Consider the following 17215-nt stretch of genomic DNA (forward strand, 5'->3'; position numbering starts at 1 on the left):
CTTTATGCTCTATTTTTGGTAGAAATACAGCTGGCATCATACTCAGAAGTGGAAAACTAGAATGATTTACCTTAACATTAGGAACAACCACAACCACAACCACAACAAAGAACCATGATGTTAGTTTAGCATTGTAATGGAAGTACTAGGTAGATCAATCACATAAGAAAAATAGCGAATGGGATGCAAATGGGAAAGGAAAATATAAGTCTATGTATACTCACAGAGCACAAAATCTTATAAGTAGAAAATCATAAATATTTGTGCAAAATTTATCGATAATAAGATATTTTATGAACCTATAACAACGTAAATACAGATCTTCAGATATAGTCTGAGACTGGATTCCTAACCACGAAAATACTACACCATAGTTCCTATCATTTGCAGGTGCTCCCAGTAACTCCCCCAACTGAGATAAAGTGACAGGCAAACATCACTTTAGCATTGTGATAATTTTACACACCAAGAAATGGAATCAAGCAAGATTTTTAACAATGACTTGGCATTATAAACAGAAGTATGCTTCCTGTTGTAATTCATGGTTCCGGCCAAAGAGTTAAATAAGCTTTTACTGTTGTGACCTCCCTAATGTGACTGGCAAATCAACAGTAGAAATGGATGGAAGTACATCTAACAGAGTGATAGTTATGCACTTCCAGATAATGCGACGTTTCAAAGTATCAATGGACTAGCGTTTCCCTTGAAAATGACTATCTTATAAATTTTAAATATAATTAACTATAAGGTATATTAAATATCTGTGGAAGATGATTAAAATAAAACCATTTAAAGGATTAATGTAAAACTTTTAAAATAGGATGTAAAAGTTTTAATAAAAAATTTTAAAAGCCTTCCCTTTCCCCCTCCCTCTCTCCTTCCAGTCCTTTGTACCTTTCTCTCTCTGGGTCCTGCCATCTTTCCACCCCATCGTATACAATGATCCAAGCTTTGGGAGGAGGAGTATAATATAGATTTCTCATTTAGGCCTGAGCACCCTGCAGTCTCTTATTCTCTGCACCTTGACCAATTGTGGGTCTCTGTTGTAAGAGCCACAAGTGGCGATGAGTACAAGAGAATAGTGCTTTGTGGACACAGCAGGGTAGTTTTACATATGAATTCAGAATGGCTGGTTACACAATACCAGGTGGTCAGTCCTAAAATCATATACAAGGAAGTAACACTAAATGAACTCAGCAGATTGTATTTTTTTAACTTTTATTTTTTTTTACTAATTCATTCATATTACATCTCAATAGTTATCCCATCCCTTGTATCCTCCCATTCCTCCCCAGATTGTATTATTATGTTTATTAACACATACACGGGGCAGGAGAGATGGCTCAGAGGCTAAGAGCATTGGCTGCTTTTCCAAAGGTCCTGAGTTCAATTCCCAGCAACTACATGGTGGCTCACAACCACCTATAATGAGGTCTAGTGCCCTCTTCTGGTGTGCAGGCATATATGCACTGTATAATTGTAAATAAATAAATAAATATTAAAATACATAATAATATTAAAAGATGTTATGAATTTGAAATGAGTCTGGAAAACATGGAGGGTTATATAGCATTTTTAACTAAAAGTATATTTAAAACTGTGTGGGTGCTGAACAGGTATCATAGATACCTTGATAGTGGTTTTAAAAATTACTGGAATTTTGGAAACTTTTCCTTAAATAAGGAAAAGTAAGAAATGGGATACCTAAAGTAGAAATGAATCACAATTAAATAGCCACCTAGCAGCAAACTCATACAAGTGTAAAGAGCAGGCTGGACAGTGGTGGCACACACCTTTAATCCCAGCACTGGGGAAGCAGAGGCAGGCAGATCTTTGTGAGTTCAAGGCCAGCCTGGTCTGCAAAGCGAGTCCAGGACAGCCAGGACTGCACAGAGAAACCCGTCTCAAAAAAAAAAAAAAAACAAAAAACAAAAAACAAAACAAAAACACACACAAAAAGAACCCAAAAAACAAAACAAAACAAAACAAAAAAAAACAAAAAACAAAAAACCAACAACAACAACCAAAAAAAAAGTTTGAATAGCACTGGAATGTACACCTCACACATAAGTTACTTCTTAAGATCCTTCCTATATGAGCTCTAATTGGGATAGAATAATTTTCCTACCAACATTACAATAAAAATCAAACAATCATGAAATATTTAATAATGCCTGCCATATCCAGACACTATAACTGGTTATGTAAAGCCATAAAATCATGGTTCTTGCTTGTTAATTAAAAAAAAAAAAAGTGAAAGTCATACCCTACTCTCCACTCAACTGTGGAGAATGTCCTGTCCATTGCCTAGGCCTGGGTAGGGGTTTGAAGTTTACGGCCTGTACTGTCCTTGGCTGGAACCATGGGGCATGACTTTCACACGAACTTTGGTGCCCCATATTTGACCACATCCCCTGGATGGGAAGCCCCTGTGGCACTCAGAAGAAGGATAGCAGGCTACCAAGAGGAGACTTGATACCCTATGAGCATATACAGGGGGAGGAAGTCCCCCTCAGTCACAGTCATAGGGGAAGGAAGTAAGGGGAAAATGGGAGGGAGGGAGGAATGGGAGGATACAAGGGATGGGATAACCATTGAGATGTAACAAGAAAAAATTAATAAAATAAAGTTATAAATAAATAAATAAATAAAAGAAAAAAAGTGAAAAAATGTATCGCTCAGCTTATAAGTGCTGATCATTGTATGTGCACAGGAACTCTGTTGAAGAGAAGACATATGAATGCAAATATAAAAAGTGTTCAAACAAGAAGAACCCAAGAGAGACTCATGCTTTCTTTATATTGACAGAGCTCACCTGTAGTGGTATTTCATTGGTGATTGAGAGCGTGCCCTTGATTATATCAGCACCACTCATTGCCTGCCTGAGAACCATCAGTGCTGTACTCAATGAACTATGAGGCCACCTTCTTGATTGGGAAGAACAAGAGTGATATGAAGACTTACATGGACTCAGGCCAGAAGGCTCAAATCCAAGGGCATAGATGAAAGAGAAAAACCTCTACAAGATATAGGCAGTTAGGATCATGGACAGCTAGTTCCATTGTGGTCACACAAGATAGTTCTTCCTAGTCACATGGCCAAGCAACATTCCAAAATCCTTTCTAGGAGAAATGCTGGGGCCATCTTCTGCCCAATAACATATGTGTAGTGAGAATTTGGTAAGTTTGGTTTCTTTTAAAAACACAGAAATGTTATGGGACTATGTTTTTGTTTATAATCCTAAGTGTGGGGATAAGAGGCCGCTTCACAGCAGGTAACTATGATTTGCCGTGTGCTCTAGCAGGGCTGTAGTTTTGCCAGCTGCAGATAGTTTCTGTGAGTGTATGACATTTGGAATTCTGGGAACTTTTCAGACGCTATATAAAGGCTAGGCTCCCAAGAGGCAGGGTGGTTGTTGTGGGCTGGCTGGTGGTTGGATGCTGTTGGTTGCTGTTTGTCAAGTAAATGTGTACAAAGAAATGAGAACAAATTAGATACCCTGATGGCAAAGATCAAACTTGCTCCAAGGAACTCGATGCCCCTAATCAGCAAGAAGTAGTCTAATGATAACTTGGCCCCTTTCCCCCTCTATCCTTTTTCTCTTCATCTAGTTTTAAGTGGTTAATGAGGGGGAAAGAGAGAAAGGAACCCACAAAGTAGTAAAGTCTATGAGCATAAATGATGTGCCTTATCTGTTGCACAAGGTGAGACTGCCCATCATGACTATTTTCTCTCTTTGTCTCCCAGGTATGGTCAATTAGCTGTCACATGGGTGGTGAGGACATTAGGGATCTTAGTTTTCTGCTTGAAGGAGAGATGTTCAGAAAAGCTTCCTGACAAGGAACAGCCTTAGGACAAAGCACACTACATCCAGCCTTATTTACTCTGACTAATGCATGCTTTCGAGGGTCAAAGCAAGACTAGGAAGTGCTGTTGGTAGCCTATCTCTAATAATATATTACATATTATTCTAAAGGACCAAATAAGGGTCACTTTTTTTTCAAGCAAAGAACATGTTTCATCATGAATAATGAGTGCTATATTTGCGGTTCTGCTGAGTAAATAGATAGCACTGAAATCTCTCGGGCTGGATATGAGCTCTTATCTTATTGTCAAGCAGATGTACAAACATGCAAACACATTAGCTGCACGAAAAAGTGATGATGGTTGTGGCTGACCGGAAAGACAGGAGGCTCCAGGAACACGGACAGAAACCAAACGAAGAGATAGTTAATGATGCTCTGAACGGTTAGGAAGATTATTAACTATCCCATGGTACGTGACACCTACCTTTGCACATGTAAGTGAAATGTTACCAGTGTAAACACTGGAAAGAGCTGAGCATTTTTTTTTGTTTATTTCTGCTTTTCTTTCACAGCCTAGATGGGAACCCTGGCTTTGCTACTCAGTACTTTGCTACTTATGTTCTTTTTTTTTTTTTTTTTTTTTTTTTTTTTTTTAAGTAACTTATTTATTTTTATTTCTTGTGCATTGGTGTTTTGACTGCATGCACATCTATATGAAAGAGTCAGGTCTGAGTTACAGACAGTTGTGAGTCACCATGTAGGTGCTGGGAATTGAACCTAGATCCTTTGGAAGAGCAGCCAGTACTCTTAACCACTGAGCCATCACTCCTATGACCAGTTAGCTTTTCAAATTCATTCCTTTATCTCCTTATCTGAAAGAATGGGCTTTCAACAGCTAGATTTCAAAATTTTAGGGAAAGTACAGATGCAAAAAGTCTGGTGCACAGGTGACTACCGATAAGGAACATTTTTTCTCATATGTGGAACTCAGATTTGTGTGTGTGTGTGTGTGTGTGTGTGTGTGTGTGTGTGTGTGTACACTAAAAAGGGGACTGTGGTGTGGGAGGAAAATATCTTAAATGAAGAGCTAGAGAAATGGAGAGGATAAGAGGATAATGAAATATGTATGTAAAGAAAGCAAAGGGAGGCATTTAAGGGAAATTGGTTCAGGAAAAGTAGAGTCAGTCAATATTCACATCTCTATCTATACCCATAGGTTGGTGCAGCTCTCAGACCTCATCAGAGACATTTCTTTGTGAAGTTGACAGTGTTTAACACAGATGTTTCCAGCTGGTCAAAGTATAGAGAATAAATGTCTGTGCACTGCAGAGCCACATGTCAGACATCTACACTGCTACTTTGCTAAGAGCTTGGGGGCTGACTGCTGAGAAAGAAAGTGACAGAAAGATACTAAGATCCAGGGGTCAGAGAGGACTGGAGTGAAGCTGTTTTCTGACCATGAAAGGACACAGTAGTTGTGACTACCTGAACAAAATCAAGCCAGTCAACATCCCAGGATGGCACTTGGGGGTGTACGGTGTGCTCCTGAGGTCCAAGCCCTAGCTGAAGAGATAGTGACAGTTGATGGTTTCTAGGGAGAAGGGAGAGTCAGTTTTTTTAGGATGTAAGGTAATCACAATCAGCAGATGGTCCGCACCCATGAGTATACATGAGGCACAAATTGGACTAAATGGGTTATTATTTTTAAAAAGATAGGATAAAGGTTGGACCTATGAAGAGCTAGGAGGAGGAGTGGAGAGGGACTATGATCAAAATACACTGAACAAAATTCTCCAAGAGTTAATAAAATGTTTTTTTAAAAGAAGTGGATGCAGGGAGATAGATTGGGAAGTTGGAGACAGGGACCAATAAGAACAAAGTATAATGATATGCACATACAAAAAAGTCCCAATGAAACTTAATGAAATTGTGTTGCAGGCTAAATTAAAAGAATAAATTTAAAATAAAATTATCACCAATTAAAAATTAATTTAAAAATAAAGGACAACATCATCAAGATGTTTACCTGTGTCCACATTGAGTTCTAAAAAGCAAGAATCTGTTGAGCATTTCCCCTATGATGGCCATTAGTGCTGCATGATGCCTAGCAACGGGTCAGTGTTAGTGTTCATTCAAGCTTGTAGAGGAAATTGGAACCGAGCTTCAGCCTCTTTCATTTGAAAATTGAAAGCATTTGACTTGGACGTCCCTTGTCCCAGTCATATTCAGTATTTCCATAGAAACTGACTTGCTTTTCTATCCATGTCCTTTGTACAGAAATTCCCATTCGCTAGATTGTGGCCATTACTGTAGTGTTTTTACATTTATACTCCCACCATGCGTGCACATTTGTGTGTGTTTGTGTGTGTGTGTGTGTGTGTGTGTGTGTGTGTGTGTGTGTGTGTGTGTGTGCATGTGTAAAGATAAGTGAGTGTTCTCAGAAAAGTTTTGTATGACTTTTGTTAAATTTCACTGTGGGGGGATGGAGAGATGGTTCAGAGGCTAAGAGCACTGAATGCTCTTCCAAAGGTCATGAGTTCAATTCCTGGAAACAACATGGTGGCTTACAACCATCTGTAATGTGACCTGGTGCCCTCTTCTGGCCTGCAGGTGTACATGCAGATAGAGCACTCACATACAATAAAAAATTAAAATCTTTTTAAAAATTCACTGTGTGGTTCTATTTTATTGAGCATCCCCCGCTCCATAGACACAAAGCCAGATAATAGACTACCACTGAGCAATAATAAACCAACAGCTGGGGAAATGGCTTCCTTAGTAAAGTACTGGCTGTGCAAGTGTGAGGACCTGAGTTTGAAACCCCAGGATCCACCCAGGTAAATCCAAGTGTGGTAGATTATATCTGTAATCCCAGAAGGGAGACAAAAGACAGGAGACTCCCCAGAAGTTCCAGGAGCTGTTAGCCTGGTACACACAGTGGCAAACGCAAATAAGACATTGTCTCAAGCGAGGTTGAATGTAAGGACCAATACATAAGGCTGTCTTTTTCTAGTGTGCACTAATGTGCCATGGCACATGCACACCTACATTCACACACATGAACACATACACACAAATGCACACACATAGACACATGATACTTTTAAAAGATTTATTATATATACAATGTTCTGCCTGCATGTATGCCTGCCTGCCAGAAGAGGGCACCAGATCTCATTATAGATGTTTATGAGCCACCATGTAGCTGCTGGGAATTGAACTCAGGACCTCTGGAAGAGGAGCCAGTATGCTTTCTTTTTAAATGTGCAGTGAAATTCGTTGAAGGTATTCAGGAGAGTAGGGCTCCCTGGGATCCTCCCATTTTTCTGGGGTCTAGGATGGAAACTGTGAGGGGAGATACTCAGTGTCAGGGGCTGAGTTAGAACAGGGACTCCTCAGCAGCCGAGGGCCTCTCTCTTGCTCTCATGTCCTTCCTGGGGTGGGTGGTCCAGGCCTTCTTACTCCTTGGAAGCTATGTAGGCTGTGAGGTCCACACTCTTTTTCTGTAGCTGTATTCATTGTCATACCAGGAAATGAGCTTTACAAAGTTGTCATTGAGGGCAGTGCCAGCCCCAGCATCAAAGGTGGAAAAGAGGGAGTTGCTGTTAAAGTCGCAGGAGACAATCCGGACCTCAATGTAGCCCAGGATGCCCTTTAGTGGGTCCTCAGATGCCTTCTTTATTACCTTTTTGATGTCATCATACTTGGCGGGTTTCTCCAGTCGGCATGTCAGTTCCACAACAGACACACTGGGGGTAGAAACATGGAAGGCAGGCCATGGTAGTGAGCTTCCTGTTCAGGTCTGGGATGACCTAGCCCTCAGCCTTGGCAGCACCAGTGGATGCAGGCATGATGTTCTGGGCAGCCTCACAGCCATCACACTACAGCTTTCTAGAGGGTCTATCCACAGTTTTCTGGGTAGCGGTGATGGCATGGACTGTGGTCATGAATCCTTCCATGATGCCAAAGTTGTCACGGATAACCTTGGCCAGGGGTCTAAGCAGTTGGTGGTGCAGGAAGCATTGTTGACAATTTTGAGTGAGTTGTCATACTTCTCGTGGTTCACATCCATGACAAACATGGGGACATCGCCAGAAGGGGCAGAGATGATGACTCTCTTGGCCCCACATTTCAAGTGAGTCCTGGCCTTCTCCGTGGTGGTGAAGACACCAGGAGACTTCACAACATCATCCTATTTGATGTTAGCAGGATCTTGCTCCTGGAAGACGGTAACAGGCTTCCCTTTGATGACAAGCTTCCTGTTCTCAGCCTTTACTGTGCCATTGAACTTGCCATGGGCAGAGTCATACTAGAACTTGTAAATCGTGTAATAGAGATCAATGAAGGGGTCATTGATGGCAACAATTTCCATTTTTAAAGATGTATTTATTACGCATACAATGTACACCTGCAGGCCAGAAGAGGGTGCCAGATCTCATTCTAGATGGTTGTGAGCCACCATGTGGTTGCTGGGAATTAAACTCAAGACCTCTGGAAGAGCAACCATTGCTCTTAACCTCTGAGCCAATTCTCCACCCCTCCATATTTTTTTTAGATAGGAAGCTAGCCCTGGTAACCAGGAGCCCAGCACAACCAAATCTGCTTACTCTGACATTCACCATGGTGTCAAGAGACAAGGCTGGTACTGCATGAGAAGATGTAGCTGTCTCTGGAACAGGGAGGAGCGGAGAACTGCAGCCAATCCTCTTAACTTCTGTATTAGCCGTCTCTCCAGCCTCCAACACATATTTTTTATTTAAAAATTTTGAAAGTTTCATGCATTAGTACTGTATTTACAATATTCCCACCTTTCCTTCTTTTTTTTTACTTCCTCTCTAATAATCTTTTCTTCATTGTTGCTACACACACACACACACACACACACACACACACACACACACACCTATGTACGTAGGAGGGGGACTAGTTGGGAAGAAAAAAGGGATCATCAGCAGGAGCAGTAAAGGGGATAGGAGAAAGGATCATAAGAAAGAAAAAGGTTGTTTACTGGGTTTTGAATTTTTTTACATTTATGTTGTGGGGTGTGTGTGTGTGTGTGTGTGTGTGTGTGTGTGTGTGTGTGTGTGTATGTAGGTGCATGTGTGAATGCATGTGGACATTAGAGGACAACTTGTAGGAGTATGTTCCTTCCTTCCACCATGTGAGTTCCAGATTGTCTGGCTTGCCAGTAAGACTGTTTTCATACTGAGGCATCTCATGAGCCTTTCTTTTGTTTGTGAGGGTCTCATGACGCACAGGCTGGCTCAACCTTGTGATCTTCATGCCTTCCTCTCCCAAGTACTGGGATTACAGACATGTACCACATTTGGCTGGCGAAGGCTATCAAGGGAGGGACAAGGATGGAGAGAGAGAAGGTAAATAGAATATATGTGGCTTAAAAGCAGGAGGTGGGGAGGGCTATTAAGAGGAAAGGAAGGGAACCAGCCAAAGAGAAGGGGCTGAACTGGAAAAGCTGTGGGAGAAAGTCGCGGATAAAAGCAAGTACATGTGAAAAACGTCATAATGAACCTATCATACTCTATGGTAACTTAAAATTTTCATTTAGTTTAATTTTAAAAGGGCCAGCAAGAAGGCTCAGTAGCTAAGAAGCACTTGCTGTGAAAGTCTGACAACCTTCATTGGATTCCTAGAACCCGCATAAAGATGGGAGAACTGACCCCATAAAATCGACTGTGGCCTCCACATATACGCCATGGTATGAATGTGCCTAAACAAATTATACACACAACACACACTAGTAACAATAAATAAATAAATCAGATAAAGTGTATAAGTAATTGTCAAAGAAAATGTGTTAATAGCCGGGCGTGGTGGTGCACGCCTTTAATCCCAGCACTCGGGAGGCAGAGGCAGGCGGATTGCTGTGAGTTCGAGGCCAGCCTGGTCTACAAAGTGAGTCCAGGATGGCCAAGGCTACACAGAGAAACCCTGTCTCGAAAAAAATAAAAAAGAAAGAAAATGTGTTAATAAAAATTAATAAACTACAAAGAAAAAATTCTGTTTATTTAAAAGTAAAGCATGTCCTTGCCACCTTTTCTTTCTTTTTTTTCTTCTTCTTCTTCTTGTTTTTGTTTTTTGCTTTTTTGAGACAGAGTCTCTCTGTATTAGTCCATTTGGTTTTTATTATAGAGCCAAGCTGTAAATGGTTAAAATGTTAATCTATGGATAACCAATTAAACAAAGCATACTGCATCTTTATACTTATGTCATTCAGAAAAACAAAAGAAAAATGAAGTTGAATGAAATTATTCAAACAAGGGAAAAACAGACTGATTATCAATCTGAGTGTGGTAGTTCATTCATACCTTTTTCTTTTAAAATTATTTATTATTTACACAGTATTCTGCCTATATGTGTGCCTGCCCACCACAAGAAAGTACCAGTCTCATTACAGATGGTTGTGAGCCAGCATGTGATTGCTGAGAATTGAACTCAGAACCTTTGGAAGAACAGACAGTGCTCTTAATCTCTCAGTTATCTCCCCAACCCCGTAATTCATACCTTTAATCTCAGCAGCTTAGAGGCTGAGACAGAAAGATTACCTTTTCAAAGCTAGGACTACATAGCAAGACTATATGTTGTTTTGTTTTGCTAAATCACTATTTATTGGCCAAAGAAAGAAGTACATATGGTGAAATAAGGGAGAGAAAAAAAAAAAAAAAAAAAAAAGGAACCATGGTGGGAGTACAAAGTGGTATCAATACTTTTCAAATCAGTATACAGATTCTTCAAAAACAAAACCAAGCCAAACCAAACAACAACAACAACAAAAAGCAGAAACAAACAAACAAACAAAAAACCCAAAACTAAAAATAGAACTATAAATGACCCAGCTTTACCACTCCTGGGTACTGACATTAAAGACTCTACATCCCCACACAGAGGTGCTTGCATACCCATGTTTATTGCCACTCTCTTCACAATAGCCAAGATATGTACCAGGAGAGGAGCAGATAAAGGAAATGTACTGCATACAAATGGATGTTTACTCAGCTATAAAAAAATGAAATAATATTTTCAAGAAAATGGTTGGAACTGGAGATGATTAGGTTAAACAAAATAAGACAAAGGAAAATAAATAACAGTTTTTGGGTTTTGTCATATGCAAAATCTCAATTTAAATATATATGTCCACATATATATAAATGAAAGTAAAAAAGGATTATGGGAAGGAAGATGTCTAATGGGAGGGATGATTGTGAAACAAAAGAGGACAATATGTGGCATGAAAGGATGAAGAGGGATTTCAGAAGGAGGAAGGAGAGAAGCAAGGGGGAGGAGAGGAGTGGGTAATAGAGCAGGGGAGTGCATGCAGCACCTTTTAGTGAAAAAAAAAAAAGGCCATGAATTTGAAGAAAAGCAGGGAGGGGTGTATGTGAGAGAGGAAAGGGAAGGGAGAAATGTTGTAACTATGCTATAATATCAAAAACTAAAAACAAACAAACAAACAAACAAAAAAAAAAACAACAACAAAACCCACCAAAAACCCAAAAGATTAAAATAAAAAAGAAAAAATATAATGGCATATATTTATGAAGCTGTGCCAATGAAAGTATGAACCTCATTACTTTTTATGGTCATTCAAGACAGTTAAAAAACTTTAAAAGCTAGAAAAGCACTTACTGTTTGAATTTACTGACATAAATGGCAGGAAACGAAATGTAATGTATTGTGAGGGGAAGCTGATAAATGTGCCTAGGATGGAGGAAAGGTAGGGAAAAGCAACAAGGGAGACAATTATAAAGGGCCGTGAAAAGGTTTGGTGATAAATAATACCGCCATGGGGCCGGATCTCAGCCAGCAGAATCTGGCTCAGCTGCTTGGGTGAAGATGCTTGCCTCCAAGCCTGAGAACCAGAATTCAGTCCCCATGTCCCACATAGTGGGGGGAAACAAAGCACTCCTGATGTATTGCTCTTTGGCCTCCACTAGCATGCTTTGGCATGTGTGCACTTCCCTATAAATGTAATAAAAATATTTAAAAAGAATAAAAGGATCCTCTTAAGTCTAGTAACACTTACACACATGTTAAAAGGTGTCAAAGTGTACAACTCTATTATGTGTACTTTACGTTAATCACATATGAAAGTCAAAATAAGATGTGCTAGCTTACCCATCAGATAGATAGCTAATGTATTATAGACGCAACAATGCTTAGGGAAGACACAGATGTGAAAAGATACACTCCACTTACTGCTGGTGATGCTTAGTAAGAAGGGACACAACTTCTCATGGGACTAAAGCCTGGATATTTGCACCATGATTTCATGCACAAGACAATCCAAAGCACTAATTCTGTGACTAGAAATAAAAATAAGTAAATAAGTGAACAAATGTATACGGAATATTTCTCTTCAGAGTGAGCAGCAGTTTAACCAGTAGTGTCATAGGGTAATAAATATGGTTTGGCTATACAGTGCATATAATATTATAAACTAAAAACTCCATTTGCGCCTAAAGAGCCTCATGTCATAATGATAAGGGAACTAAAACGTAGCCCGTAGAGAGATTAATTTTCAATCACTGAAACCATTTGTTCATCTTGGTTTTCTGCTCCTCAAACATCTATTTGTGTATAACCTTTCCCACTTTCCATTGTATAACTCCCATCAACCATTAAGGTTTCAGCCCAATGTTAACTTATTTATTCAGATATACTTTCCTGATTACACTAAATTAATCTGATATCCTCGACTTTGTGCCTGGATGCCTCATCCATGGCTCTGCTAAACCAGAGACAGCATCTTTTACACTAAGCTTTTTTTTTTTTTAATTGCGAAGCTTTTAAACGACTCCATTTTCACTAACAGACTGTGAACTCCCTCTCAAAACTCCAATGAGTTTTGATCAAAACATAACACATTATAGACATTATCTAACTATGACTCTTACACAAGTAAAATTTCTGACCCAGAGTTATTGTTGTTACTAATATTTAATTCCAGACTACTTTATAGAAGTGAATTTAATCCCTTCCAAAGGGAATTGCCTGACAAGCACAGACTCCATATTTCCATAAATAGCAAAGGTTCAGTGATTAAAATCTCATATATGGTAGAGTCTAACTTTGAGCTCTAGAAATCTCCCTTTGGAGCCCATGCCCTTCAAACGTGTATATGACTGCCTAGCTAACCAGGAAGCACTATGGGAATCCGTTCTTGTGACTTTAGCAGAAATAGCCTAGAGCGTAAATGCTGTTCCCACTTACTTCTTTGGAAAAACTAAATCGGAGTTAGGGGTCTTAGGCTGTACACTGTGTATCTACTCTATCTCTGGTGCTGTCCAGGGCTGCACTGTCCTTATGGGTCCCCTAGTAGGGGAGCGGGCCCATCTCTGCCATGGACTCTGTTGCCTGCTTTTCGATCACTTCTTCCTGGCAGGGCTACCTCACCAGGCCACCACAGTGGAAGATGCACTCAGTCCTGATGTAACTTGACCTGTTGGGATAGGTGGGGGAGGCTCTCCTTTTCTGCAGGGTAGGGGACAGGAATACAGGTAAAAGGAAGGAAGGGGCTACGCTTGGGATGTAAAGTGAATTGATTAATTAAAAATAAAAGGAAAGAAAAAACTGAAAAATAGAGTGAAGAGCTCTAACTTCCACAGAGGCTGACAGCAAGCTGGACAGACAATGTCAGAGAGACCATGTTTTTCTGTATAGAATAAGTCAGAGAACTGGGCTATTCAATACACTCATACAAACTCATACAAACAGGCCCAAAACTCATGATCCCCACTCTGATTCAGTGACTGCTCCTCTCCAGTGGGCATCTCCTTTCTACACGCATGCACGCACGCACACCCGCACGTGTCTGGGCCTCACTTGGTGAAGGGCTGCTGGCAATGCTGTCACAATGACCCACATTGCCACCCCCACCCCCAGAGTTCATCCACTAGACAAAGCCATGTGCTATTCCACAAACTGCACCAAAAGCTTGAGATGTCAACGTCTATGAGCCCCATGGGTCCATTTCCCCAGTAGGATTATCAACGGAGACACGGCCAGGCACACATTTTGTCCCGTCTAGCCAGACAAGTACAAAGTGTTCATGTGCCCTTGAGGAAATGAGAGCAAGTTTGAGGGGCAGGAGCAATGGTTCAGCAGTTAAGAGCACTTGCTGCTCTTGCAGAGAAATCGAGTCACGTTGCCAGCAACCACATCAGACAGACCGAAACCACCTGTAACTCAGTTCCAGGGGATCCCACGCCCTCTGCTAGGCCCTCATGTACAGCACTGGTGGCGCACATACACACACACACACACACACACACACACAGCACCACCACCACTCCCCTTTTTAAGCCAGAGCACATGTAAAATCTTTCCAGCACATGCTCCTTCATCGCGCTTTCATTAACTGCCACTCCCACCTGCTGCTGCCTGAGAAAACACACTTAGAGGCAAAGTCTGTGCTTGCTATGCAGTGAAGGCTTTTCATTGACTTCGCAGGACCCTCTGAAGCCAGTACTGGAGTCACATCCACTTTAAGGGGGGTGTAGCGGGGCGGGAAGCCAGGCTCAGTGAGGTGAAGGACCTCAGCAAGTCCCCACTTCAAATGGCGCAAGAAAAGCAGCATGCCTAGCTCTGGGGCCTCCTTCGGGGAGTATGAGCTGACTCATTGCTCTTTGGAGCAGGCCAAAATAAACTTCAGCCAAGAAGATGCCTGGGAGCAAGCAGGTGGAACTTAGAGAGTGGAGAATGGCGGCAAGGCATTTCAGGCAGAGGGATCTGAGCAGAAAGGAGGAGTGGACAAAGTTCAGAGTGTGCACCAAGGGAAACAAGTCAAGGCAGGTATGCTGCCTCGCTGGCCTAGAAACCTGGGCTCCTGCTGCCCCAGACCATCTATCTGCTCCCCCTTCCCACCCATTGTCTGAAGCCTGCCAGTGGTCTCCCTTCAAATGCCTTTCTGTCTCTCAGTCCCCATGGCAACAGGCTTAAAGCTCACTTTCATCCAGCTGCTTCTTATTCTAATTGCTTCCTCTGTGGCCTGCCAGGAAGTAGCCTGCCCTCTGTGAGGCTGCGCGAATCTAAGTCTGATCTTCTCACTGGCCCCGCTTAATTGACCAGGCGAAAGCATAGCTACTAGCAAGCACTGTCCAGACTCTGCGCCTCTGGCGCACTGCTAGCTGGCTTTGCACGCCCATCTCCTCCCCTCACCCACCGCTTTGGTCATTAAGTCTATTCTTCGGGTCCCTGATGGGCCCGCGAATTAATTAGCCACACATAAACGCTTTCTGAAAACCAGGCGGGAGAATGAATGTGCTGTGTAAGCCAAGGCAGCCAAGGAGGGCTGGGGTCAGCAGACCTTTTGCAAGGCTGTGCCCTGCCGCGCCCCTCCCCCACCCGTCAACCAGTCTTACAAGAGAATGGAAAAGCCTACTGCTAAGCCAAAACCCCTGAACCAAAAGGAGAATGTCTGCACCTGCCTAAAGAAAACCGACATTCTTCCATCCTGCCCACAGGACAAACCCCATCGCACCCCCTAGCTGTCCTAACTACCCTTGTGGGACCCAAAATGCAGCCCGCTCCTTTTCCTTTTGGCTAGCGGAAGTTCCTGTGCGGGAGCGTCCCACTTCCTCTTGGGTGTTCGGCGTGTGCGTGGCAGGAGGGGCGGGGCCAATGCTGCTCCGGTTTCTCGCGCGCTTGGCGCTGTGGCGGGTGCGGGCGGCGACTGCTTGCGCAAGTCAGCTTGCCTGGGAAACAGGGCTTTGTGGCAGAAAGCGACTTGCTACAAAGACTCCGCTGGCATTTGCGGTTCGGGCGACTGAACCTGCGTAAGATAGCCACTTTACTCCCGCGTTGCAGATAGCCTTCTCCAGAAGTGCTGCGGGCTTTCAGCGCTTTCCAGGAGCTATGCCTCGGGGACGGAAGAGTCGGCGCCGCCGGAACGCAAAGGCAGCAGAAGAGAATCGCAACAATCGCAAGATCCAGGCCTCAGAGGCCTCTGAGACCCCGATGGCGGCTTCTGTGGTCTCCAGCACACCGGAAGAATACCTGAGCGGCCCAGAGGAAGACACAAGCACTCCAGAGAAGGCCTCCACTACTCCTGAGGAAGCATCGAGCACTGCCCTAGTGAAAAAGCCTATTACACGGAGCAGTTTTCAGGGCACCAAGAAAAGTCTCCTAATGTCCATATTAGCCCTCATCTTCATCATGGGCAACAGTGCCAAGGAAGCCCTGGTGTGGAAAGTGCTGGGGAAGTTAGGGATGCAGCCTGGGAGGCAGCACAGCATCTTTGGAGATCCTAAGAAGGTCGTTACAGAAGAGTTTGTGCGCAGAGGGTATCTGCTTTATAAGCCAGTGCCCCGCAGCAGCCCAGTGGAGTATGAGTTCTTCTGGGGCCCTCGAGCACACGTGGAATCCAGCAAGCTGAAAGTCATGCATTTTGTGGCAAGAGTTCGGAACCGATGCTCCAAAGACTGGCCATGTAACTATGACTGGGATTCAGATGATGATGCAGAGGTTGAGGCTATTCTCAATTCAGGTGCTAGGGGTTATTCCACTGCATAGAGAGGTCCCAGGCAGACCCTTAGGAATGGAAAGGAGAATCCAAAGTACTCCATCGAGTAGATAGGCAGGGTCCTCAATACAAAATGATGTATGTGGAGGGTGGGGAGGGCACCGTATTTGGTATTCGTGATCAGTGCTAATTGTTATACTGCGAAATAGTGTTTGCTTTAGATATTGTACTCTTGTATTCATTTTATAACACTGTTGATTAAGAATCACAATATGTTTAAATATATAATTGAGAAGGTGTTTATGTTATTTTTACTGTCGTTGACATTTGGTACAACAGCTGTGTTAACCTTATTAAATGAAGGCCTTCTGTCGTGTTGTGTGATGTACGGAAAGTGTACCACTGAAAGAGGCTGTTCTTTGAAAGTTTGGAATAACCAGTACAATGGTAAATGGAGGAAGATAATAGATTTGTTCTGTTTTTCCCTTGTGTCTGGTGTCTTGTAAAGAGACATCTGTGAATATGCTTACTGCGCAAATAGCATAAATAAAAGCATAGTGAATAGTATGTTTTGTTCATTTATTGTCCACCGGTTAAGTGCGGTCCAAATTTAGATTCAAGGGGCAGTCCTTAGCAGACAGCACCCAGTTTCCATGAAACTTCTAGACTGTGTGGGAAGGGGGAAAGGTGGAAATGGAATAAGTGCTGTAGAGAATGATCATGGACTATGAAGCTGATGACATCATCTGGGGGATAAATAGGAAAAAGAGGGTTTCATAGGATGCTTTAAAATCAAAGGGACACTTGGAGAATGAAGGAAAAAGGCAGGGCTGCCATATATTATTTGGAACTGAGTGTTTCATTGAATACTTACCACACCTTGTTAGAAAAGCCATTGGTAAAGACTTGGAAATATTCTAGAGTAATAAAG

At 42.2% G+C, this 17215-nt stretch overlaps 1 protein-coding gene and 1 pseudogene across 1 annotated transcript; one reads left to right on the forward strand and one right to left on the reverse strand.

Moving 5' to 3' along the window:
* Positions 1-7618: 7618 nt before the first annotated feature.
* Positions 7619-8428, reverse strand: LOC127184777 (glyceraldehyde-3-phosphate dehydrogenase-like; annotated as a pseudogene).
* Positions 8429-15433: 7005 nt separating this feature from the next.
* Positions 15434-16851, forward strand: Mageh1 (MAGE family member H1). The gene has a single exon (XM_051141341.1). It carries the CDS (start codon positions 15678-15680, stop codon positions 16332-16334), a length of 657 nt encoding a protein of 218 aa, XP_050997298.1. The 5' UTR covers positions 15434-15677; the 3' UTR covers positions 16335-16851.
* The last annotated feature ends 364 nt before the right edge of the window (positions 16852-17215 follow it).

Source organism: Acomys russatus, chromosome X, assembly GCF_903995435.1.
Source record: "Acomys russatus chromosome X, mAcoRus1.1, whole genome shotgun sequence".
In the NCBI taxonomy this organism is placed as follows: Eukaryota; Metazoa; Chordata; class Mammalia; order Rodentia; family Muridae; genus Acomys; species Acomys russatus.

What these genes read in the sequence shown, in the direction of transcription:
- Mageh1 (XM_051141341.1), top strand. Translation starts at nt 15,678, where the DNA reads ATGCCTCGGGGACGGAAGAGTCGGCGCCGCCGGAACGCAAAGGCAGCA.